This window comes from Rhinolophus hipposideros (assembly GCF_964194185.1).
Source record: "Rhinolophus hipposideros genome assembly, chromosome: 2".
NCBI classification, from domain to species: Eukaryota; Metazoa; Chordata; class Mammalia; order Chiroptera; family Rhinolophidae; genus Rhinolophus; species Rhinolophus hipposideros.
Window position 1 is genome coordinate 2795253 of NC_138048.1, and position 26426 is coordinate 2821678.

General features: G+C 40.2%; 1 protein-coding gene across 2 annotated transcripts in view; it reads right to left on the bottom strand.

The window, feature by feature from the left end:
* The window catches only part of SLC9A9 (solute carrier family 9 member A9), a 571800-nt gene that overhangs the window by 93274 nt on the left and 452100 nt on the right, over positions 1-26426 (bottom strand). For both annotated transcript variants that reach the window (XM_081066979.1, XM_081066980.1), the window contains exons 13-14: positions 24713-24764; positions 12189-12268 (exon numbers count right to left, since the gene is read on the bottom strand). In XM_081066979.1, coding sequence (XP_080923105.1) covers positions 12189-12268; positions 24713-24764 — 132 coding nt within the window. The remainder of the gene's footprint in view (positions 1-12188; positions 12269-24712; positions 24765-26426) is intronic.

The following is a 26426-nucleotide window of genomic DNA, read 5'->3' on the forward strand; positions in this document are numbered from 1 at the left end:
TGGATTTCCTGGTGCAGCTATCAAAGACATGATAAAGGATTAGGGAGGGGTAGACTTGTTTAGAAGCCTGTATATATATATATATATATATATATATATATATATATATATATATATATATATATATATGTGCCGGAAATCAACTCTGGTCGTGTTTACAGGCAACAGGTCAATGAAATCCAACACACTGGTGGATTTCAAGGAATTCCAAAGAAATGGCTTCAAGGGATGTTAAAGGCAATGGTTTGAGGATGTGTCTGTTTCCTTTGGAAAAAGGTTAGCTCTCTGTGCTTCTTCCTCTACATTTAGAAGCCCACACCATCAGCTACCATTGGCAAGCGGCAGTACCAGCAGTCTGAGTGTGGCCCGAGGGCTGGTGGCATTTAGTGTATCAGTTTAGGAACAAAGAATAGCCTTTTCTTTGGAAGTGAATTTTCATTCAATAATTTCTGATAGATTAGTTAAAACCTCTGTCAGAAAGTCTGCCATTTCTGACCATGAGTAGGTAACTGAAATACCAGAACAGCGCTGAAAGACTAAGTGGGGTTTTTAACTACTAGAATACTTTCTGGTAGACCCTAACTATTCCACCGCTGGATTATTTTCTTTAGTGGAAATTAAAGAATCAATGTCTTAATGAAATGATACCTTTATTGTGAAACATATTGAGTGGTCTGAAATATCTCTCAAAGAAGAATGAGACTGTTCCTGTCCTCATTTCTGTCCACACAGAAAACTGGTGGATGTTATGGGGAGCAGCTGTCCCCATGCTTTTTAAGTTTATGTTCACCCCATCACACCACCTCCCACATGGCCAGGAGTTCTCTTTGTTATAACCTGGGCTGTGTGACTCTGGCATCCCCGATTCTCCAAAGCTGCTTAGTTTGCTATAGCTATCTCTGGCTTCCAAAACACTTTTTGCTCAAAACTTTTAGTTCTTAGTACACTGGCGGCTGCTGTCTCTACTTCATTAGGATGTTGGCATTTTTAGGGCAACCACCATTTCTTATTTATCTCTGTGGCTTCAGAAGAAACTATATTTGGGGATGGGTGGAAAAGTATTCAAACTAAGTTCAGTTAAAATAATTGAAGAAAATTGAAACAAAATACTTATTTGTTTTTTCAGGGGAAGAAATGCTAAAACTAAATCCAATTCTGGAAGTATTAAATGTGATAATGTGATAAACGACTGTCATACAGATGAATCAGATTTGTGACAAAAAGGAAACTTTAAAGACTCTTTTGCCTCTGACACATTGCTCTACCTTTAGCTATCTGAGTCACCAAACAAAAATATAAAACTAATACCAGTAAGACAGAATTCTGACTGCAGTTCGCTTAGGAAATAAGAGTTTCGTCCTTGCTTCAAAGGCTGACCCCGCTGTCTTCTGGAGACTACCTTCTTTCTCTTCATTCTTCCAAACCGTACCTTGCAGGCAGGTTTATTCAAGCTTCTTAGCTATTCATGCCACACTTGTCATAGAACCTTCCTCCACGTTACTCCACTCCCTGTGCTCGGAATGCTCCTCCTCCTTTTCTATGTTTAATTTCATGTTAGGAAATCCCGATTCCTCCATGGATTCTTTCCCACATGACTAGAACAGTCAGTGCTTGCTCCTCTAACCGTCTCCTCCTCTATTAACTACCTACACAGTTCTCTCTTTGTGCCCTCTTATTTATGAGCTGGTTTGACATATGTTGAGAATGTGTCATCACCATCTACCTTGTGAAATGAACTCTAATTAGGGCAGGGCCACGTCTGCCTCCATGTTTTGTGTTTATCACAGCTTCACATGTGGACGAGAACTGGATACTGCCTTCTAAGCTTCACATGTGGACGAGAACTGGATACTGCCCACCTCTGCCTCCCTGTCAGGTGATAATATGTGAGGCCCGCAGCCATGACTCAGATGATGCAGGCTGATGAAATGTCTCTGGTAATGCAGGAATTTGTTGGCAGCCTGTAAATGACTTAGCTTCTACAGTTGAGAAGGAGTGACCAAGTAGCAATTAAAGAAAAAAATTTAAAACAACGCACAAAATACTCTTTCCATGTCCGTACTCTTTTCCATGGAAAAGAAATATTAAAAACTAAACTTAAAACTGGCAATGTTGAGGTAATACATATATTTTTGTCAGTTTTAGCAATTTTTTTCCTTCTGCTTTTTTGTCTAATAAAATTATTCAATACTGACCTAGAAATCTTCAAAAATAACATCACACTGCTAATGACAAAACACACGACTTCACCTGAAAGGTACAATTGAAAGATTTTCTTTATCACAAGAAGGTACAAGAGGAATAATTACCATCAAAGGCTTGTACTACTTCCATTATGGAGCAGAACAATCATTGCTCTTCTCCATCAAGTCAAAATTGCTATCTGTGGTGTAATTTTTAGAAAAATAACTGTGGGACGATTGACTATAACTTAGAAAAATCAGAAATGAAACAATTGCATGTACAGAATAGAAGACACAAAAGAACTACCTAACACCCAGCTACATCCATTTACCCAAGATCAAATAAGAAGAATTATGTCTGATTTATAGCCTAAGTAGAATCTTTTTTTTAAATGGAGACTGAATATTTTATTATGGTATTAAAATACAGCTATTGCAACTAAAAATTTTTACAAGCACACAAAATAATGGATATTTTGGTCACTCAGTTTAATAAATGACAATGAATACTAAGCACATTCCATGATGCTTCCCTTTAAGAGATGTACACATTAACAAATAGTAATGAATAAAGCTAACATTATTGAGCACTATTCTAAGTGCTTTGTGTTAACTCATTTAATCCTCAAAACAAACCTATGGGGCAGGAACTTCTATTATCCACATTTTGCAGCTGTGAGACTGAGGCACAGAAAGAGTAAATAACTTCCCAAAATTACATGGCTAGTAAATGGATAGGCTATAGTAACAAATCAATAAATCCTAAACACTGAACCAGACTTTCTTCTATTTGATAAAATAAAAAATGGAATGCCTAAGTGTATCTTTACACAACAGTCATGTCCCTGAAAAGACATCTGTAAATCAGGAATCTAAAAACAGAACCAGATTGGAACGTGAGCCCTGTGAGAATTCATCAACGGCTATATTTCTAGTGCGCAGGACAGTACCTGGCATGTGGTAGTTCTTGACAAGCGTGTGATGAATAAACGAATACATAAACAAATGAAGAGAGCCTAACATATTGCTTTGCTTTGCAATGAGAAAGTGTTCAATGGATTTTAAAAAATTAGATTTAAAGGACTTTATGAATTAATTCTAGGAAGAGTTACCTTCTGATTTCTTATATAAATTCAGATTTTCATACTGTTTGCTTAAAGTGCAGGTGAAATGAAAGCATTAAAAATTTTATCGGGCGAATTGCAAAACAAATCAGGGACGCAAAAGCGCATAGACTCCTAGGAAGAAAACCCAGTTATCAACTTGGGACCTATAACTTCCTACTTTCACAGTGAGGGGTCCAACATGTTCGGGCAATAATTCACAGTGTTGTACTTGTCAGAGCTCCAGAAGAGCTGTCCAGCTGTGGGATCCTGCAATGTATTTAGGCAATAGGGTCTTCAGAAAACTGCACTGTTTAACTGGTTTGATACATTTGGTCTCTGAGAGGCAAGTGACCCATTTGCCATCGGTAGGAAGCTGTTTTAATAACGCGCCAACTTCTCCAATGGATTTAGCCAAAACAGAGGAAAGTATTTATTATTCCCATTATATGGAAGAAGACATCACAGAGGACCCAAGTTATGACCTGAACAAAAGACAACTCATATTTCCAGGTACTGTGAGCATTCCCCTACATTGATTCTCACCAAAAAGTCACGGGAACACAAAGATCTGGGGAAGGTGGTGTTTTCTTTTAGTGAATTTTAATTTCATTTCACTTTGGTTGGTAAGTGAAGGCCTATCTACAAGATCTTTTTACACCTGTGCCTGCGAGGACATGGGTGACCAAAAGTCAAGCTGAATACCCAATGGATTAACCACCTGGGGGGGGGTGGTGGTGACTGTGCTGCTGCCCAGTGCAAGCTCGGCTCCCCGCTGCAGCTAGCTTCCCCAGAGGGAAGTGGTTATAATGCCATGTGCACCCTCATGGGCGATACCAGTGGGAATGCAGTTAGAAAGAGTCTTTAGAAAACTGATTGCTTCTGTTTGTTTCAAATATTTTGAAATTTTGGTGCTTTCTGAAACCACTGTGGAGTTATTTGGTTACATTTTGCAAGTGAAGGTAACAAATGATTTTAATTTATGGATGGAAAGAATCCCCCAATTAAACTCTGGTCACGCCAGAGTCTCTCTTTCTTATCCTAAAGACCACCTGTCATTTCAAGGGGCTTTGGGTCCATGACTCATTTCAATGAGGCAAATAAGTAAGACTTCAGGACGGTCCACCATGCCTACCCTGTTTGCTGCCCGGCCTCAGTACCTTGTATATTGCCTGGCACACAGTAGGTACTCCATTGAACGAAGGATAGCCTCTGCTAGCCCTCCTGCTGTTACTGAAAGTAAAATACACCTTACCCAGGACTGGTGACGCTTGTGATGGTGAAGTCACCAAAGAAGCTATCACACAAAACTATCGATTGCCTGTCGGGCACACTTACAACAGGAGCACCACACGCATTAATGCCACCAGAAATCAGCAGGTGGACCACTGAGCCAGGCCTCTTGGCGTCTTCAGGTGGACACAGTGTGCTCTTTGTTGATTATGAATGCTGGTTCCAAGTCTGTCCATGACCTTGGATGTACCTTTCACTCCTTTGGGCTCAGTTTGCCTCGTTTATAAAACCAGGAGCACAGAGCTGACATTCCTTGTTCCTCTGAAAGTTTGTGTGTGAAGTAAACTCAAGTCACTCACAAGGCCACAGTACTATCCCAATAAATAATTCATGGATGCCTCAGCTAGTCAGAATAAGAAATAACTGCAATGCAGTGATCACCATTTAAAATGGAAATTACTGCTCACAATATTCATACCTATGATTTAAAATAAGCATGACTGTGTGGGATATAATGAATTCTGTCAAGTTTTAGGAGGGGAAAATTTCCCTTCCCCCCTTTTTTTACAGACTACGATGCCACTACATTTAAATCCATTGAATACTTGTTCCGAGCATCATTTTTAATGATCCAGTGTTCATATTTACTTTTCGTGGAAGGAAGCCCCAGCCTGTTACACTTCAGTACAGGAGGGGGTCTGGTATCTGCCACTTTCCTTGCCAGACTCTTCCATAGAAAGTCCTGAGCTGCAGCATCCACACGTACTGCCATGCGCTTTGGTTATGTTGGTAATACCTCCATGCACTCTTCATTCCAAACCAGTGATGGGAAGAAAGCCTCCGCCCACGTGACTTTATGTAATTCTGTTCCTGGGTCAACTTGCCAATCTATTGTTATCTTTGCACTTTATTTACACTTATGTAAAATATTGGCAACCACATGATAATTCCTTCCTTATTTTCAGTTGATATCAGCATACAGGAAGTGCTAAAAATGATTTTAGGCGGCCATTTTTATCTTGGAAAAGATCATTCTTATCCTGTGTCATTCACATTTGTAGGACTAATATATACACATGCTTAAAGAGAGAAATGATAAATGATAGAATGGAAAGAGACTATAGGAAGCAGACAGTCCAGGACAATCATCAGTCACTTATGAATAAGGCAACATAAGATTCCCATGCCAGCTGTAACACTGTGAATCTCAGCAAACCATTTTATCTGCTGTCTTAAAATCTGAATAAAGGAGCATTGATTTCTGCTCCCAACCTCCTCATTATAAGAGATTGCTAGTGAGGAAGATAAGTGGCTCTAAAATTTTGAGTTTTTATGTTAATAAAATTAACACATAATTGATGAGAGAAAATGCATTTGAAATCATCCAGACAGAGAGAGAGGCTACTGAGGCAGAGCCAGGCCTGACTATCAGATAAGGAGTACTAACTCAACCTAAGGTCACTGATGTGGCTGCCCCTGCCTCGGGAGAGAGAGAAACTGAGGCTGGGTGCTACGGGTCTCTACGGGGTGTGTCTGGGTGAAAACACTAAGATGATCTAGTTTGCCTTGCTCTGCTCTTAGACTCACTTAGCAACCTTCAGATAATTAATTGGATTTTCCAGCTACATCAATGTCTAGAATGAAGGTGCCCTGGATGGAAGGTATTGCTTGCTTGCTTCATTCGTCAAATATTTATTGAGTGTTCACCCCATGTCAAGCAATGTTCTATGACTGAAGGACACACCAGTGAATAAAGACACACCCAAATCCCTGTCCCAGAAAGCATATATCTTGGTTGGAGGAGACTATTAAAACAAATGAAATGCTTACTGTATCAGATAGTGATAATGTTAGGGTGAAAAACGAAGTGGGGAAGGGGCGAAAGAATGCTCCTGTTGGGACTGATAATTTATATACGGAGCCAGGAATGTCTCACTGACAAATTGAATGAGAGAGATGAAGAAATAGGCATGCAAATGTCCGGGGCAACAGCATCTCAAGCAGAGGGAAGAGCCAGTGCAAAGGCCCCAAAGCAGGAATGTGCTTGGTGTGTCTCAGAAAGGCCAGGGTGGCTGGAGCAGAGTAAGTCAGGGAGCTAGCAGGACAATGGGCAAGAGGGACACTGGAGCCCGACTGTGACCTGAGCCTTCTCATGGCTGGGAAAGAATACTCCTCCCCATGGGGATATGTATTGTTAGAAACAAATTAGCCACTTGACATTTATGTTCATACTATTGTCCACCTAGAACCCAGGTGATGTGTCCCCTGAACCTGGTGGAAGTCGGTGCCTCCTCAAAGCTTAGCTAGAGTGCATCCATCTCTATGAAACTAAACTATTCTTGGAGTCTTGGCATTTTTAGCTTTCTTCCCCTGAAAAGTCGAGGATCTGACCCAGAGCTCTCCAGTACACGAGGTAAACAGTTATAATTATTCACTGATTTGATGGTGACTTTACGACCATATCGAAATGGGATTTTACATGTAGAGTAAGAAACATCATGGACATAGAGTTGTCACTGACAATGTTTATTTAAGTCTAGCCATGAACTTTCTGAGCTTGAATCCTGGGATTGACTGACACCAGGTATGGAAACCTAAGGAAGTTAAGTTCTCTGAGACTTTGTTTCTTCCACCTCAAAGAGGGTGCTTATAAAAACTAAATAAAACAAAAAGTGTTATGAGAATTACGTGAAAAATGTACTCAATGGAAAACATTGGTGCGAGTAGCACAATTCCCTTCCTCATCTGCTCCTTCTCCATTTCTTTTTTGCACTGCATGACTCAGAATTGCTTCTCACACTGAATCATAATGAAACCTTAATTAATCATCAATTTTGGCACCACAGGCTTCCAACAACGCTCTGGAACAGGGCAGCCCAGGTTGTTTTAGCAGAGGCTGCCACAATCAGCAGTCCATCTGTGTTGCATTATACTCTACAGAGCTGTGCAGGTGACATGAAATAATAAACGCGAAACATTCAACATAGTACTTGGCCATTGTTCATCCTCATCAAATGTTAAATTTTATGACTTTTATTCTTCTGTAGTTTTGGAAAATTTTTATGGGAATGTGTGTATGTATTAATTAATTATGCTATGAAAAAGTAAAAAAGAGAAAACAAAACTATGAGCAACAGTGGCTTGTTTTGTTGATAACAATGGTGAAATCAGATGGTCTTTTTCTATTCTTGGATCTGAATATTGGGCATAACTTGAATGTGAATTGAGTACTGTGATGGTGAGTTTTACGTGTCGCCTTGGCTGGGCTGTAGCACCCTAATCGAGGTGCTGCTGGGAAGGTATTTTGTAGGAGACTTAACATCTCCCACCTGTTGACCTTGAGTAAAAGAATGATCCTCCAGAATGGGGGAGGGAAGCTCACCCAATCAGTCGGAAGGTCTTAGGAGCAAAACTGAGCTTTCCCTGAGGAAGCAATTCTGCCTCAAGACGGCAGCATCGGCTCCTGATGGACAGATTCCAGCCTGCTGCCCTGCCCTGCAGATGCTGCCCTGGCCAGCCTCCACGGTCACATAGGCCAATATATAAATCTCTTTGTGTGTGTGTGTGTGTGTGTGTGTGTGTGTGTGTGTGTATGAGTGTACACATGTGTATGTTTGTATGTATATGCATGCATTTACATATGTGTATATAGCTCCTACTGCTTCTGTTTCTGTCTCTCTGGAGAACCCTGACTGATACAGGTGCATATGAAGGCTTATTGATTCGTCTTTTTCTTTTGTCAGTATTCTTTATGATGCCTCCTTTACATGATGCAATTTTACTGAAGTGAAACTTGAGCAGCTCCAAACTGCATAAGCAATTTCTTTCAGACTCACAACAATTCCTTTTTGGCCCAGGACAGGCAACCTGACCCCAGGGGATCATCCCTTCATTTGGGGGCCAGCATGGCCTACCTATGAGGTTCATGGGGCACATCACCTGGGTTCTAGGTGAACAATAGTATGAACATAAATGTCAAGTGGATAATTTGTCTTTAAAAACACAGATATATCAAGAGGTCACAGAGTGGAAACTGGTTAGTTTGCTACTCTCTGGGTATGAATTCAGAGCATAACTAGGATATAAGAACTTTGTTGTGTAAGTGAAAATACAGTTGTGCAGTGATAGCAGCACAGCAATTTCTAGAATGAATACACAGGAGGACAAATTACCATGAGAAGGGATGTCATGAGAGTGTAAATCTGCTTTTGTTTGTTGCTAGTCTGTCCCTAATCATATGGAAATAAACCTCTGCTGAAAAGTGAGATAAAAACTATGACATCATCTGCATTTAGAGCCACCGCTCTGAGCTTAAACTTTGGGTGGGTTCTCTCACTTTCATTTTCTTGTCTTCAAGATACCTTTTTCCACTTTATTACTTTTCTTCATTTTTAAAGCCTTCCACACAGCACTGTCAAAATTTGAAAAAAACCCATCTTTTGTTTCATTTCCAATTCACCATTTTCTTGCCATACACCTTTGCATAAGCAAGCAAACTTTATGTGTACTCTTTAGCCATTTTTTTTAACTTTGTAAAAATTTGGTTATCAGATACCTTAAGCAATGGCAGGGGAAAATTGCATTTTCAAAAGAGAAATCAACCAGGAACATAAACAGTACAATCTTCTTTTTTTTTTTTTATCTATTCATGTTACATCTTCTTTTTTTTTTTTTTTTTTTCTATTAATTAATTTATTTATTAGTTTCAGGTGTACAAAACAAGGTAATACTTAGACGTTCATCATTTATATCCCTCATACTGTGAACCCCCCTCCCCCCATCCACTATCCCTCCGACCTCACACTGAACCATCACATTATATATATAAAATTATAGTTGGCATTCATTAATGTTTAGCTTCTGATGTACAATGCCATGATCAGGTATCCACAGTATCCCTGAGGTGGTCTCCCAAATAGGACGCATGTCCATCGGATACCCAACAAAATCTTTACAACATTATAGAATACCTTCCCCAAATTAATTTTCAAAAGAAAAAACCCTGAGGCCATCTTATGGTTACCAGCTGCTTCCAAATCCCTTCACCTTTCCCCTTATCCCCAACCCCCTCCCACACACCCATCTAACTACTCTCGGTTTTTTCTCTGCGTCCCCAAAACTGACTCTGATTAGTTCATTCACATAGTCTTTTCTTTAGATTCCATATATAAGTGAGATCATATGGTACTTGTCTTTCTCTTTCTGACTTATTTCACTTAACATAATGTTCTCTAGATCCATCCATGTTGCTGCAAATGATAAGATTTCTTTCTTCTTTATGGCTGCGTAATACTCCATTGTATAAATGTACCACAGCTTCTTAATCCAGTCATCTACCGATGGGCATTTTGGTTGTTTCCATATCTTGGCTATTGTGTAAAGTGCTGCAATAAACATAGGAGTGCATACAGATTTTTGAATTGGAGTTTTGGATTTCTCCGGGTAGATGCCTAGGAGTGGAATTACTGGATCATAGGGTAGTTCCATTTTCAGATTCCTGAGATACCTCCATACTGTTTTCCATAGTGGCTGCACTAATCTGCAGTCCCACCAACAGTGCACTAGCGTTCCCTTTTCTCCACATCCGCGCCAGCATTTGTTGTTTGTTGATTTATTGATAATAGCCATTTTGACTGGAGTGAGGTGGTATCTCATTGTGGTTTTTATTTGCATTTCTCTGATGGTTAGTGAGGTTGAGCATTTCTTCATATGTCTTCTTGCCTTCTGTATGTCCTTCTTAGAGAAATGTCTCCCCAAGTCCTCTGCCCATTTTTTAATTGGGTTGTTTGTTTTTTTGGAGTTGAGTTGAGTAAGTTTTTTATAGATTTGTGATATTAATCCCTTATCAGATATATCATTGGCAAATATCTTTTCCCATAGAGTAGGATCCCTTTTTGTTTTATTGATGGTTTCCTTTGCTGTGAAAAAACTTTTTAGTTTGATGTAATCCCACATGTTTATTTTTTCTCTTACTTCGCTCGCGCGAGGGGATATATCAGTGAAAATCTTACTCCGGGTAATGTCCATGAAGTTTCTTCCTATATTTTCTTCTAGATATTTTATGGTTTCAGATCTTACATTTAAGTCTTTAAGCCATTTTGAATTTGTTTTTGTATATGGTGTAAGGAGGTGGTCCAGCTTCATTTTCTTGCATGTGTCCGTCCAGGTTTCCCAACACCACTTATTGAACAGACTATCTTTACCCCATCGTACATTCTTGCTTCCAAAACAGTACAATCTTCTAAGAACCACTTTCTCCTAGCGAGATCAGGATGGCTTTGGGTGGTGAGATACCAGAACCTCCAAAACATACTTAATGGTTAGTAAGATTACGTAGGTTTCAAGTGTACATTTCTATAATATATCATCTATATAGTATCACATTGTGTGCTCACCACCCAGAGTCTGAGAGGGGTTGCTTTTCAGGTGGTAGCAACCTAGACAGTCCATAAAAGCTCAAGACTGGGCAAGGCAAGATAAGATATCTGACCTGCTACAGATCTATCGCCTCAAATAATTTTTACTTCCACATCTCTATTTTGTAATTCTTGGAATGCTCTATTTTTATAGAATTGCTTTCTAATTCTCATCTTGTTTTACTTTTGCTTATCTGTGCACTCTTCAATTGGCTTCTCTGTACTTCAGTCTTACTTAAATTTTTTTTTCTACACAGTCCTTCCTCTAATTTGCTTTCCTCTCCTCCCTACTGTGAATTTCCAGTATTTTTCTTGCCTCTTCTGCCCTTTCCATTTTTACCTCTATTTCATTTCATTCTTTGAATTTCTTTTCTCTATTCTTAATTCTTTCTCTCCCACTGATCTGCTGTGGCTTTAATCATTGCAGCAATGCTTTAAAATCACCCAGAGACTGACATTTTCTCCCTGAAAGGACAGGGATTTATGACTGTGGAAAACTAACTACAAAGACCCAACACATTCAATTTTCAGCGCAGTCCTTTCCTTTCTTCCGCGAAGCTTCTGTTTGGGATTAGAGATGGATGGCTTACTGCAACTCACGCCAGCAAAGTCCTTCAGGCCTGACTTCTCAAACTCGGGAGTCACATGGTAAGGTGTATCTGAACCACTTTCACACTGATTGCTAGAATTTAAAAATTACCCTTCACTGGGACAGGCTCACTCAAGTCTGCCTATAAAGCCAAGTAGTGCTATTGTATAATGTGGTGAGCAGAAACATTCTTCTCCGTGGCCCCTTCCTTCCCCTGTCCCCTCCTTCGTGTTTTTACTGCACGCAACCAAAGCACACAGATGGGTTCCTGGGAAAAGGCTGAAGGAGCTTCGTGGGTCACTCCGGCCAACTGGACCAGAAGAAAGATCTTTACAAAAGGAAGAACAGTAAAATAAATAAAATAGATTGGTCCTTCAGGATAAACTCTAAGAGTTTATCATCTGGCATTAGGAAATACTAGACTGCCATGAAAATGCTAAATTCATTTGACTGAGAGATTTTACTTTAGCCTCTTATAACACCTAAGCACGGCCGACACAGCTTCTTGTTTTTTGATATGGTTCTTTTCGATAAGTTTAGTCATGAATTCACTTTACCTTTCTGTATTTCTGAAGAGCACGAGCGCACATCTGGTTGATGAAGTGGTCCAAGTTCATCTCTGCCAGGCAGCGGGACCTGGGAGATCGTCAGTATTAAAGGATACTTATGGTCAAAACCGTACCACATTCTGAAGAGCCAAGCACTCTCCGTTTTTGTCATGCTTTTATCCAAGTTATTAGCTTCCTGGGGAGAGACAACAGAAAAGGCATTGGATAATCAATATAACATATTGACATATAATATCAACATTAACATATAATATATTCTCACTATCAAAATACATGTCAAAGCCCATTAAATTTAACTACATCAAACAACTTTCTAGGAAAAGCCATTTCTATCTGAATTGTGAAGCAGTGGTCATGCAAATTAGCTCACAGATCCTGCCATGTGGGTGAGACTTTTGTGGCATAGTTCAACATTTACTTTTCTTAATAATTCCCATTTTATTAAATAGCTAAGAAATGCCACATTTTGACATCAATAAAGATGATATTTCTTTCAGATTGCTGTTGTGAGAATTTTGCAGTTTACTTATGTCAAATTTGGATGGTATTTACTTAAGATTTACCAAAAGGTCAAGAATAAAGGGATGATAACAGTCTAATAACTTTTAAACTAGTTTTCATTCATCTTATTTTTGGTAGATCACCACCAAGTGCTATGGTTAATTTTTGATATCTTCTTGCTTTGGTTTTTAAGAGTTTCTGAGATAGATATTCCTGATAGGAAGCCTGTAATAACTGAATGTGCTTGTCTCATTTTATTCTTTTTTTCTAAAAGGGTCACAGTGGGAGGGAGGAAGAAAAGAATTAAGAAGGACAAAGGAGAAAATATTTGATGGGTGTTTGTGTGAGAGCAGAGGATGGAATCGTGGTAGAAAGGTGAAAAATTTGTATGAACTTGAGAGACAGAAGCTAATGCACATTGCAGTGTGGGAAGGAGGAGATTCAGTGTCATTTTCCTTTGTGTATCCCATTTTACACATTGAGGGAATTCCAGGCTTCAGTCAGCTGTAATTATGTCCATCCTAAAAAGCACTTACATCTTAACATGGACTTCATTGCTTTGTTTGGGCCCACAGTTTCCATGCCCAAATTGTATCATGAGTTCATAGTCCAGTAATAATGTGGACATTTTCAAGAAATTATGACCCATGGGAGACAATGGGAATGCACGGGCTGCTCCAAGCCAGCCCTTAGATGAGCCCAAATAACTTGCTTTCATTTTATTTTATTTACTTTTTGACCATTCTCAGAGAGTTCCCTTGAGGGTTAATGATAAATAGCTGACCACAAAGGGCTGTATTCTGCTCTCTGAAATGTGTACCCGCCAAGGCTGCTGGTCCATCCTCTACAAAGGAAATGGGAATATAATACAGCAAAATGTGGTTCATTTCTAGCCAGTCATTTATCTTTTGTCTAAAATGGTTGAAGCAGAGACTCGCAATAAAATTTGAAATCTCTGATTTCAAACCTTGAATTCCAAATGGTGTTCCCTAGTAGCCACTGTTCTATGTGATTTTTATGGAAATTCTGTGCCAATCATGCTGGATTGAATGGGTTAGACCACATTAAACAGATTCCTTATATACAGGATTTCTCAGAGTCTTTCATTTATAAATGACCATTGTTAGTCTTCAAGAGGAAAGTGTTTCTCACACTTGGCCATGGAACCCACTCCCCATTCCCACCCCCCTCTGTAGGACATCTAAAATCTTTTCATGGACATTAGAGTCCTACAGATCCCACAGATCTGTTTTCTGACAGACCTTTAATGCCATGCCTTGTGATCTAGAGTTAGAATATATTCATCATATTCCTCCCAAAAGGAAATCAGTGTGTGGCTCAATTTCTATCCTTCCCTGAACCTTTCTCTAGCTATTTCTATCTCAAGAAAGGGGTCAGATTTGCAAAATCATGCTACACATAGTGTTTTAATCATCTTGCAACATCCGCAGGTTGCTTCCATCCGCAGGAATCACCATCTCCCCAACAGACCCAACATGTTGGGGCTCAGCTAGAGGAGTAAAACTGGTCCCCCTCAATTCAACTAGTTACGAAAGCTCTGGGCTATGGTTTCCAGGTGGGAAATTCCACCTGTTCTCAGGAATTTTTTTCGCTTTCCTCTTCCTGAATCCAAAGATATAAACTGTTTTCTGTTCTTCACGATGAATCGTTTCCACAAAGTGATGGCTGATACTACCAATAACCTGGGTTCAAGGAGCCAATTTTCTCAATTTCCCGACCAACTTTTTCTTGGGATTCGGGAACAGGAAAGTGGGAAAAAATTCCTGAGAATGGGTGGGAATTCCCACCTCGAAACCCTACTCTGGCCCAACAGTGGGGAGGGAATCTCTCGATCTCTCTCTCTCTTTCTCTCCTTTTCTTTAAGAACAATAAGAACTTATAGAATTTTTATCCATTAACAGGCACAGGTAGTATCTACTGATGACAAGATAGTTATTGAAGAAAACTGATAGAAAGGAATTTAAACAAATTCCTGATTTTGTTTGTTTGTTCCTTTTCTAGTAAAGAAGGGTATGTAGTGGTGAGCTCGGCTGGCAGTCAAGGGCCAGGTTCTAGCATCCACTCTGCAGCAGCCCAACTGAATGACATTTAAAGCTATGACAATTCCTAGCTCTTGCGTGCTCATTAACTAGGCAGCATGCCAGTCACATTATCCAGTCATTAAATTTTCCATTCATTATTTTTCAATTTTCATAACAATCCATCTAGGTAGGTCATGTTATACCCATTTTACAGGTGAGGACCTAGAAAAGCCAAGGAAAATGAAGAGATAAACCCAAAGTCACACAGCTAGCAAGTGACAGAGCTGGATTTTGCATGTGGAACTGCTAGACTACAAAGATAGTCTTCTTTCTGCCAGTATCTCATTTGGCCTTAAACTTGGGAAAGCACAGACATTGTATACTTGGGCGGCAGTTTCCTTGATTATAAAATAAACTGAGGATATTGGACTGGCTGGTCTCTGAGTCCCTAATCATATGCAAATACTACATTTTTATTAATGTAAACAATAGCAATAACAGTTAACACTCCTTGAACACATACCATGTGCTAGACACTATTCTGAATGCTATTCATCGATAACACTTTTATTTCTTATAACAATTTAATGAAATATGCTTTATTATTATTTCCATTTTACAGATGAGGAAACTGAGGCAACTGGGGCACAGAGAGGTTTCCAAGCACACTTGTGGCCCCTCAGCAGCCAAGATTGCTCTCATCTTGATGGGTTCTCAGGGTGTAAGTTGGGAGCGAACTAGATCGAAGAGGTGTCTGAACAAGTTGCTGAGCTCAGGAGACTGGGTGCTCATGAGGCTGAGACAGAGCAGCTCCATATTCCCCAGTACATAATGGACATGTATGGCTGTCCTCAGCTGGACGAACCACTGAGGGCTCTGAAAGTGACCCGCTAGAAACTTCACTTCAGTGACAGGAATTTCTCTAGACTCCTGGATACTGGCTTCAAGGGTTTCCTAAGGTCTTAGAAATGCTCCCTGTCTTGCTTTCCTTTTTCTCTTTCTATTTTATTTTATTTTGTTTTGTTTTTATTATTTTATTATTTATTATGTTATGTTTTATTTCATTTCCTGAGGGGAATATATCAGAACTCATATGCACTCCTGAAAGAGTTTATACTCTATTTCTGGCAAAACTTCCAGGGTAGTTTCTTTGTTAGCTGATAAGGGCAACATATATTAAGCAGCATTTTGGAAAAATGTTAACACATGTAATCATTTTTCTCAAACATTATTTTACGTGGGAGAGTGAGGGTACTATTCATTTCACTACTTAAGTAGAGAAATAAACTGGGTTCCAATTAGAATAAAACATAGAACATGTTTTCCCAGGTGAGGGAAATGTCACTTTCTTGCTGATCCTAGATAAAGTTTTGAGGGTATATCTTAAATAGCTGTTGGCCCAGTTCTGAATCCATTCATTTATTTCTGTGAAGTTATTGATGACTTAATAACTTGGTTATGAAAGGCCATCAATAAATGAGTAGAAATAAATGAGTTAGTCTACTGTGTGCTCTGCTTGTGCACTGGGGGTTGAAGATAAATATGCCGAGAGGAGGCCAGGCTTTGTAGTCACCTCGGGGCAGGGAAAGTCTCTGATGAGGCAGCACGACAGCGAGTCCCTGGGAAGCCTGGCGGGGCAGGACAGCAAGTAGCATCAATGTACCTGGATTGTTTTGGAACAGAGGTCAGCTCACACCCAAGGACAACTGATGTGAACAGTCACCAGAACTAGAATCTGGAATTTGGTGGCATTGTCTTTGTCACTAGCAGTGTTCCTTCTCTTCCGAGTTCCTTTATCCCCGAGGGGAAGTGGTCTGCACGTTGGAACAAGCCTAGGATCCAGAAGCTGAAGGCCAGGATTTGAATTCTGACTCTCTGCCATTTACTGTTTAATAACAAAGCGCTGACCGACTCTGAACATTACGTTTCACAGTTGGAATGGAGACTAGAGATTCAAGAGCATTGAATCCCAACTTTAATTTGCCCTTGATACTTCTAGGAAGCAGAGTGTTCAATAATGTGCAGTTTCTGATTCTTTTATTATTCTCTATTTCTGAGAAAATTTAAAAATGACTGGGGCATTTGACACCTTTCATTTTTCTCCTTAAACAACGGAATAGTCCAGAGGTTAGAAAGTTTCTTTATTTGTTTGTCTTGTTCTTTTGTTGCTTTCAGTTTTATATCCCACATATCAATGAAATCATTCGGTTCTCAACTTTTTCTGGTTTATTTCGCTTAGCACAAATAAATAAACAAAAACTCATAGACACAGAGGATAGTTTAGTGGTTACCAGAGGGTAAGGGGAAAAAGGGGTGGTAGATAAAGGTAAAGGGGATCAAATATATGGTGATGGAAGGAGAACTGACTCTGGGTGGTGAGCACATAGATGATGTAATACAGAATTGTACCCTTGAAACCTATGTAACTTTACTAATCATTGTCACCCCAATAAACTTTAATTAAAAAAAAAAGAAAGTGACAGAGCACAGCAGAGTAGTCATCTTTTAAGTGACCCTCCCCCCACCCTTACCACCACCCCAGAGAGACAGCAACACAAAAAATATTACTATACTCTGTTTTAGGTTTATTTGGACCCCTGAGAGAAAATAAAAGGCTTCAGCCAGAAGTCTGTCAACCCCAGACACTGGAGCAAGAAAGAATTGTTAGTTGTATTAACCTTGATGAAAAACAGCTAAATAAATGTAAGTACATTCCTCTCTCAATTTGCGAAGTGAACTGGATAAACTCTGCTCTGGGATAATCATGTGGGAACATTCTAAATTTCAAGGGGATTCAATGGATTAAGAGAGATTTCTCAATATTTCATACTCAATATTAATGTCAATGCAAGATGCATGGCATGATAACAAAGACAAATCATTATCATAACAGAGCTGTAGAGCTCCTTATGAGCTCCAGAATCATTTTTCTAGTAGTTTGTGTGAATGGGGCTCCACAGCAGTACTTCTGCCCTACCACCTCCCCCAGTTTGAAATTATTTATATAACATTTTCAAGTTTGCTGTCTTGATTTTCTAATTACCAAGGAGAAGACCAGATCCTGTTCCCTTAAAGAGAAATATTTCTGGATTCTGAATAGGGAGCATAATATAATTGAGGGCCAACAGGAATTTTTTTTTCAAATTTACATTTAAAAAAGTAAGTCATTAATCCTCAGCCTCTACATAGAAAGTACACAAATATTCTCACCTGCCCCAGGCCGTGATAAATTCATAAATAGTCCCAAGAAGTTATAATCCGAAAATATATGCTTAGGGAGACAACTAGTCAAAGATGGGTCAGACGTGTAGACATCACAGCTATACGACCAGATGGGATAAAATCATGGTTTAGATAAAAGAAAGGGCCTGGTTCAAATAACTCTTTGTCTGTGTAAGAGATCCAAGGGGAAAAGAAACTGTTTGGTTTAACTAAATATAATATTGTGGGGGGGTTTAAATGTATGCCCACATATTCTTTGTTGCTTTTCCCTTTAAAAGATGGAGACTAATTTCCTTTCCTATTGTGCGTGGGCTGTGCTTAGTGACTCATCTTTAATCAATAGAATGCGGCAGAAGTGACGGAGTGTCATAATCAAAGCTCAGTCATGAAAAGGCATTGTGGTTTCCTCCTTGCTGTCTCCCTTGGGCCACCTGAGGGAATTTAGCTGCCATTTTGTGCAGACACTGAAGCAGCTCTATGAAGAGATCGTGTGGTGAAGCACTGAGGCTCCCTGCCCATGGCCTCCTGCCAACACAGAGTGGCTGCTCCAGCTCCAGGCCAGCTTTCAGATGACTGCAGCTCTGGCTGAATCCTGCCTGCGACCTCATGAGCGATCCCGAGTCAGACACACTCTGCTAAGGTGCTTTCAAAGTCCTGACCCATGGAAACTGAGATGATAAATGTTTGTTGTGTTAAGCCAGTGAATTTTAGGGTAATTTGTTATCAGCAAGAGAAAGCTAATACAACAATATTGGAATCATAAGTTCTAGGTGTAAAAGGCAATGGAATGGAGTTGGAAAGAAATAATAAAATGATGAGGCACAATTTTGTGGTTTAGAAAATGTATTCACAAAGGTAACATTTTTATAGTGTACATATACGGAGAAGTTAAACGTGCCCAAGGACACATAGTGGGAAAATGTGGACTGTGAGCCCAGACAATCTGGTTCCAGAACTTCCACTCTTACGTGGCAGTCATTCATTCACACAAACCACTCCCGTCAGGCACTAATCTAGGTGTGAGCAGGATGCAGCCATTACCGATGCAAAGTCTGCACCCGCACAGAGCTTATCCTCTAACGGGGGCACTGATAATACAAAGGCACACAACTATAAGTTCAGGGACCGGTAACCGTGGAGAAATTAAGAGGATGGGAGAACAGTGAGGAGAGGACATTGGCTGGTCAAGGCAGGCTCCTCTGAGAGTGTGGCATTTGACCAGAGGCCTGAATGATGCGCAGAAGTGAGCCCTGTGGGATCTGGGGGAAAACAGTCCAGGCAGATGGGACTACAAAGAGGAGGGAGCTGGAGTCACTGCGATGGTGCCCCTTGTGCGACAGGAAGGCCACGTGGCTGGAGCTGGGTGAGCAAAGTGGGAGCAATGGAGAGGGAGTGCGTGACACAGAAAGGGGCCGATCACTGACCGTCATGGTGAACTTAATTTTATTCTACATGTGATAGAGGTTAAAACTCTTGAAGGTTTGGAGCTTGGAAGTAAGAAAAACAACTGTTTTTAAAGACTCATTTTTCTCCCATCTCCACTCTGCCAGTTGTTATGAGGTTAATTTTCATAGTTTCTAACATAATTTTATTTTTTAATGCTATGCTTGCTTTTTTATGTGCTCACTTAATGCTAATTTCCAATAGTATTTTTGCTTCCAATAGTCCCTTCATTGAAATTCTACTTTTGGTTGTTGTTTATGCTTATGTATAGAATGGGTCGATTGGTTCTGCTCACTGCAGCTTGGGGACAGCAGAGCAGAACAGACAAAGGTCCAGAGAAGGGCAACTTCAACAGCTGAGCAGAAGGAGATGAAAAGGACTAGGATTTCTTCAGCAGAAAGACCAGCACTGAAAAGAGACACCACAGTGTCTGTGAAAATATGAAGGGTGTGAGCAAGGGGAACAAAGACTTGTTTGCTGATTCCTAGAAAACCTTAACCTTGAATACCCTTAAAACTTGAAAGAGTTCATCTGGAGAAAAGTATGTGTTCTTCTGCACAGTTGATACTTACTATTCATAGCCATCTAGAGTTGTAAGGGCTGGAAATATAAGTAGTTCAGGATGGGAAGAGATTAATTAGCAGATGGCAGGGTCGTCTAATCATCAAACAAAATTTCATTTTACCTTGTGAGTATTTTTGAACATTCCTAAGAGACTTACAGAAAACAGAATAAAGATCCCCACATATACATCCTCCATATTTAACAACTATTAACATTTTTCCATACTTGTCCCAATGCTGTTGGACTTGGCCTCATAGAGTGTAAATTCCATGCTACAGCCCCACAAATATTTCATAAATTGAATACGTACTAGGCTGTAAAACCCCCAGATAAGGGTTTTTTGTTGTTGTTGCTGTTGTTATTGTAACTAATAGTGTTTTGAGAAAAATAAAATGAATATTTCAGAGCAAATATGTTGGGTTTTCCCTTAATCAATATTAAATTTATTTTGGTTATACTTGCTTATTATTTATACATCCAAAAGTATACCCCCTCCCCACTAATTTTTTACTGCTTCACACTAAATGCCATGTGTTTCCCTTACCTGCAGATTCCACAATTGCATGATCTAGAAGGAAGAAATAATAACAAGGAAGAGGAGGTGGAGGAAGGAGGCACCTGCAATGTAGTGAGCACTTTTTATATATCGGGTACAACATATACAATCACATTTAACCTGTACCACGACCAATCAAGACAACTATTGCAACCTCTGTATTATAAATGATGAAATTTAAGTTCAAGAATTAAAGTAACTTTTCCGAGGTGACAACAACAAAAATCTCCAGCCACTTATCAACACCCAAACGACAGTCTCTAACTCCTCAACCCAGTGAAACCGCCTCTCTGCACTTGCCGATTCTCTTCTTGAACTCTGCCTCCTGGCACTGCGATGGGGAGAGCGCCTTGCGGCAGAAGGTCAAGGACACGCCAGGCTCTCCTCATTTGTTTTCTTTCTCTTCAGGGTCATAGTCCTTTGCTGCCTGTTATCCAATATCTGAAATCTATCATATATTTAGGATACCAGTTATTCTATTATGGTCAGCCAGTATATATTTTGAAGGTAGTTTTATAGGGGGTAACATTGTTTTGTTTTGTTTTCAGACAAATGCATAATACTGTATACTGTTGATCTTTGAACAACCGGGTTTGCACTGTGGGGGTCCACTTACATGCGGATATTTTAGTAAATATTGTAAATGTATTTTCTTTTCCTTATGATTTTCTTAATAACATTTTCTTTTCTCTAGCCTACTTTATTGTAAGAATACAGTCAATAATACCCATAACATACAAATATGTGTTAATCAACTGTTTATGTTATGAGTTAAGGTTTCTGATCAACAGTAGGCTATTAGTACAGTTGATCTTTGAACAACACAGGGGTTAGGGGTGCTGAACCCCTGTGCAGTCGAAAATCCACGTGTAACTTTTGACTCCCCGAAAACTTAACTAAGTTTAACTGCCTGTACATTGGTCCATTATATTATGTCTTGGTATACAATCTGCAATCTGTAATATGGTATACTGGACCTAGGGTAATTTTTGATATACTTTTGAGGAGCAAATATGTAACTGTACACACAGTTACATTTGAAATATGAGGATGGTAATAGTGCCTACTTACTCCTAGGGTTACCTTGGAAAGTAAGGGAGTTAATATGGTAAGGTGCTTAGAGCAGTGTTAACGACAGTCAGTATTCAACAAAGATTAGGATGTCATTAAAAAGCGACAAAAAGGGGAAGAGAGAAGTAATCGTGGCAGCCCTTCTTGGGTAGCGGGGATTTTTTACTGAAAGATTAAAGGCGGGTGTAGCACTCCAGCCAATCATGTCTCTAATGCCGTGTTTCCAAGGACACAGAATCAGTCACAAGGAGAGCTTTCTAGGGGGATGAGGGAAGGGGTCTGAGGTTTGTGTGTGTGTGTGTGTGTGTGTGTGTGACATAAAATTCACAACTGCTATACCTCCCATTTCTCAAAGTAGCACATTTACATAGAGTATGTAGTTAAAGTTTAACAGCTGCACGGGGAACATGCTTTCTAAAGCTTCTGGGTCTGGTACAAGTAAGTGTCATAGATTCACACTCTAAAGGTGTTATGAGGCAAAAAGGAAAATTGTGACATTGCTTGTTAGTCACAGCTACAAGTCCATATTTCCCAAAGGTTATTTTACTTTCTGTAAACAGAGAAAGAGGAAATTCCTTTAAAAATACATTTATTATTGATTTTGAGAGACTATGATCAGTAATTGGCATACAATCTATGCAATTTTTAGCATTTGATAAGTAGGAATAGACTCTTTTTTTAATAAAGAGGTTGACCAGTGTGAAGGGCAACAGATTATCCTATTAGTTCATGCAAACCAAATGGCAGCGTGCGATCCTCCTAAGAATTAGGATTTATGCTCTGTAGTCAGAGAGAGCAGCAGACGTGATACTAAGCAAGGAGCTGTCCAGCAAAATGAGGGCAGCGAGGTTCTTGACAAGCACCAAAAAACCCCAAACAAACAAACAAACAAACCCAAACCCAAACCTGTCCAGATGGAGCGGCCGCTGCATGGATACTGTGGTTTGTTACTTGCAGCCTGAGCCACTGTTTCCTGTACTTGGCAGGGAGGATAGGAATTCATCCAAGGTATGGAGAAAACCACTTTCTGAAAGGAGGCTACCTTGGTAGCCAAACCTCATCATGAATAAGAACATTTCCGGGACACTTCTTAAAAATAAAGTTATTTTTAAGCAGTTCAGTAGGAACCATGCAAATTATACTAAGATTAGTTCGTTAACATTTACATAGCTCTTATGTGTACTGTACAGGAAGCCCCAAGGGAGAAATTTCTTTTAAAATATCGTGGCCTGTGAAGTTTTGTATCACTTGAGAAGAGAGTATGATTTTTCCCTGTAATGATAATAATTTAGTATATTACTGATTATTATTTCTTTTTTCCCCTCACTTTGGCTGCCAGAAAGCTTACTTGTGGTTCAATCATAGCAAGCATATAGGACCTTATGATCTACTTATTCATGGTTGTTTTCTCTCCATTGGTTTTGATTTTCTGCTCCTATTAATTTTTCTTTTACTGAATTTTAAAATTCTTTAAAACATTTTACTATTGTTTTATTATACATGGTAGTGTTAACTACCTCAAATTCTCCATAAGAGAAGATAGATTTACCTAACAATTATTAGGCAGTTTTTATAGATACAATTTTACTTGATTGTCATAAGAACCTGGAGAAATAGACATTATCATTCACATTCTACAGAGAAACTGAGATTCAAAGATGTAAAAACCTTGCCTAAGATCCAAATACCACATAGTTTTCAATGCACTATGTTGCACTATCTCATTTCTCCAACAATAACAACAACGAAGTTTTCTACTGGTTTAAGTATCTTCAGGTAAGAGCTATTACTGAATTAACAATGGTGTGAATGAGCTAAAATAAAATACATTTAAATTGTAAAAGGGAGGAGTTAGGCTAGTAGGTAATCTTACCAATAATTACATGTGATTGTAAAATATTAGGCAATTAGAGGAAGATAAAGAATTTTCTGACTTTATCTCTCTTTTTTTTTAAGTAAACAATATAAGAGAAGGGATAGTTTTAGATAAAAGTTTTACTTGAAAGTAGAAGACTGGATTAGGTGACCTATATGAGATGACAATCCTTTGTAAAACTCCAGTACCATCAGCCCTCACTTCCTGCTCATCAGCCCACCAGTGTACAGAGATGGCTTTGATCACCTTTCTCAGGTCACCAGGCTGGTCTGAATCCCGCTGGTCTGCCAGGATGCTGGCACCCTGGCTGTGCTCAGGCCTGCAGTTAGGTGTGTTTCCTGGGCAAAGACGTCTGTGAAAACAGCACCAGCCTGGCCTTGGAACACATGTGACAAAAGTATTCAAAGTGCATGTGAGCCAGGATCATCACTCACTTAACTTCCAGCCCTTTCCGCAGAGCACAGGATCCTTCCTTCTCTATGTCTGTGTGAACCTGGAAAGCAGTGACACTCACCAGTTGTGCCCTCTTGATGGTATTGTAGAGAAAAACCACAAACTAAAAGAGAGATGGATCCTCTTCAAATTCGGACATGATCATAACACAATTATTTCAGCAACATCCTTATTTACTGTGTTATTCTAGCATGTCTGTCTACTTGCCACATTTCCCACAATTGTTTAAGTATTGAGTTAAAAATGATTAATGCAAAATAGCGTATCCCACTAGGATGCTAAGTTCAAGTCCAGGGCTTAGAGAATACACTTCCCTTACTTGAGGGGACAGCACATAGTTCTGAACAATTTTCCCTGAGGATTTTCAGGTCTTTGCAGAGAATGGTTGCTCAGCTAAGTCAGGAATGGCTCACCTAGTAGCTCTGCTATGCTTTTGCAAGGTTTCAATCTTTCTGTAGAACTAGACCTACTAAGTGAGAAGTCATGCAGGAGAAACAGGTCCATTCATTGGGTGCCTAACATGCATCCGATGTGCACTGAGTAAATTTCACTGAGATTACCTGGCCAGCAAGTTTCCAGACAGGGGTGTAAACTGCAGGCTGCTGATTCCCAAAACTGCATTTTTCCTCCTACACTGCAGTTTCCAGGCTTCCTGCTGCTACACAGAGTGAGTAAGTGTATGCTGGTGCTAAGCACACCAAAGGTTATGCAGAGGTTTTTGACACCCTGAATTTTAGTGGATTTTATAGTCATCTGATTAGTTTTATCTGCAAAGGCAGCTCCCTTTAGAGCAGGCCTCTTGGCCACACACTGGAAAGCACGGAATAATTGCACGGAACAGAACATCTCACGTCTCTGCACTCTATGTACGCATGGGCTTCTGTGACTCGCCTGGTGTGAAGAGGGCTCCTCCTTCAGATTTGGATCCAGCTCCACACCCACTCTGTTAAAGAAAACAGAAAACTGGTAATAGCTTTGTTGCAGAGGAGACGAGAGGAGTCATGTGTGCCAGATCACCTGAACCAAACACAATACAAAAGCAGAGGAAAGGTTTGGCAGAAAACCAACAAACTTCTTCCAGAATCAAAGGAACTTTAAACAGATTTATGGCAAAATGAGAACCGCACAGCTGGGCCTCCACATAGCTGGTGAAATGGAGCACCAACAGCTGTTCCTCGCTGAGGTCTTTCCCAGCGAGAGCAAGAGCCTGAGAACTGGGATAGGAGCCCTTGGGGAAAAGGGCCTCTGCAGCCGGAAAACAGGGATCCTGGAGGGAAGGCTGCCTGCTCCCTAGGCAGGACTCACTAACTAAAGTGCGCTGGGGATGCGGGGTGGAGGGGGATGGGAAGTCAGGCTGGAGTATTAGGTGGCTTTCCAAGATGAAAAAAACTTAATCGTGTCCAGAAACTCACCTAGGCTGCCAGTAGGGAGGATCCCAGTTTGTGGGTCATGTGGTTTATACAGTTTTTTCTTTTTGGGGGGGGTTGTTAATACAAAAATACAACACAAAATTAGGTATGAAAATGACTTTAGAAAATAATTACAAAAAATTACATACTTTTAAAATCAGGCAAATGCAATAGATATCTCAAAATCCAGGCAATACATATAATCTAAATAACTGCCTGACACACTCTAAAAAGGCTTTTTTCTTCTGTACGCTCTGCCTGCATACTTTGATGCCCTACAGTCTATTTGGTCATTGTCATTAGCTTGGCGGTTAACAAGACCGAGTCAAATGATTGATTGTTGGGAGGCATTAAGCCTGCCTCCTTCCACACAGACACGCCTGCTGTGTGCATTACTGTAACAGGTAAATGCCCTGCAAGACGAGACCTCTGGTAAATTTCACTTCTCAGAACTTTCAGAAACACCCGCATGAGTGCTGCACCACTGCATGTAATCCTCAACTTTGTTCTGCCCGAACGTTGTCCTGGGAACCGGATCCTCCGCTTAGCATTTCACACATCTCAGGGTTGGAAGAATTTCCCACAGACTAGCTGCTGGCTCAGAGCATTTCAAGCCTCATTTTGCCTCCGCTACCCACAGGCTTCTGAGGCCAGGTGCTATGGGGCACGTTCACCTTTGAGTCGGCCTGTGACACCGTTTCTGCGTGCCGCTCCTGCACTGGGGTGGTCGGCAGTGACTTGCCCGTGCACAGAAGTGACTACGGGCCACCCAGTCAGGTCTCACCAAAGGCCAAACTCAATTCATTCCCAATTCAACTTCCTCTTAAGTTGGACCCCCTCAAATGCCCATGGCCACTCCAGGGTCATCTGACCAGAGGGAGAAGTATGATGAGGGAAGTGTAGTGGACAGAAACAGTGCTTGCCCAACTGTGGTTAAAATACATGCCTTTGGCAAATCTTACAAAAACATAGGACGTGAGAACACAGTGCCAGGGCTCTTCCCAGGGTCTTGGAAGGGCAGAGCAAGTGAAGTGCCTGGCGCTTCAACTTCCTCTGTTCTGGAGAGTGGGTCTTGCCTGTGTGGGGCGGGGTTGGAGGGGAGGGTTGTGGGGGTGGGCAGCTCAGGACCTCGGACACCTGGCTCAAGCTGCCCTGAGATGTTCCTGTGAACACCACAGTTTCTAGAGAGTCAACTC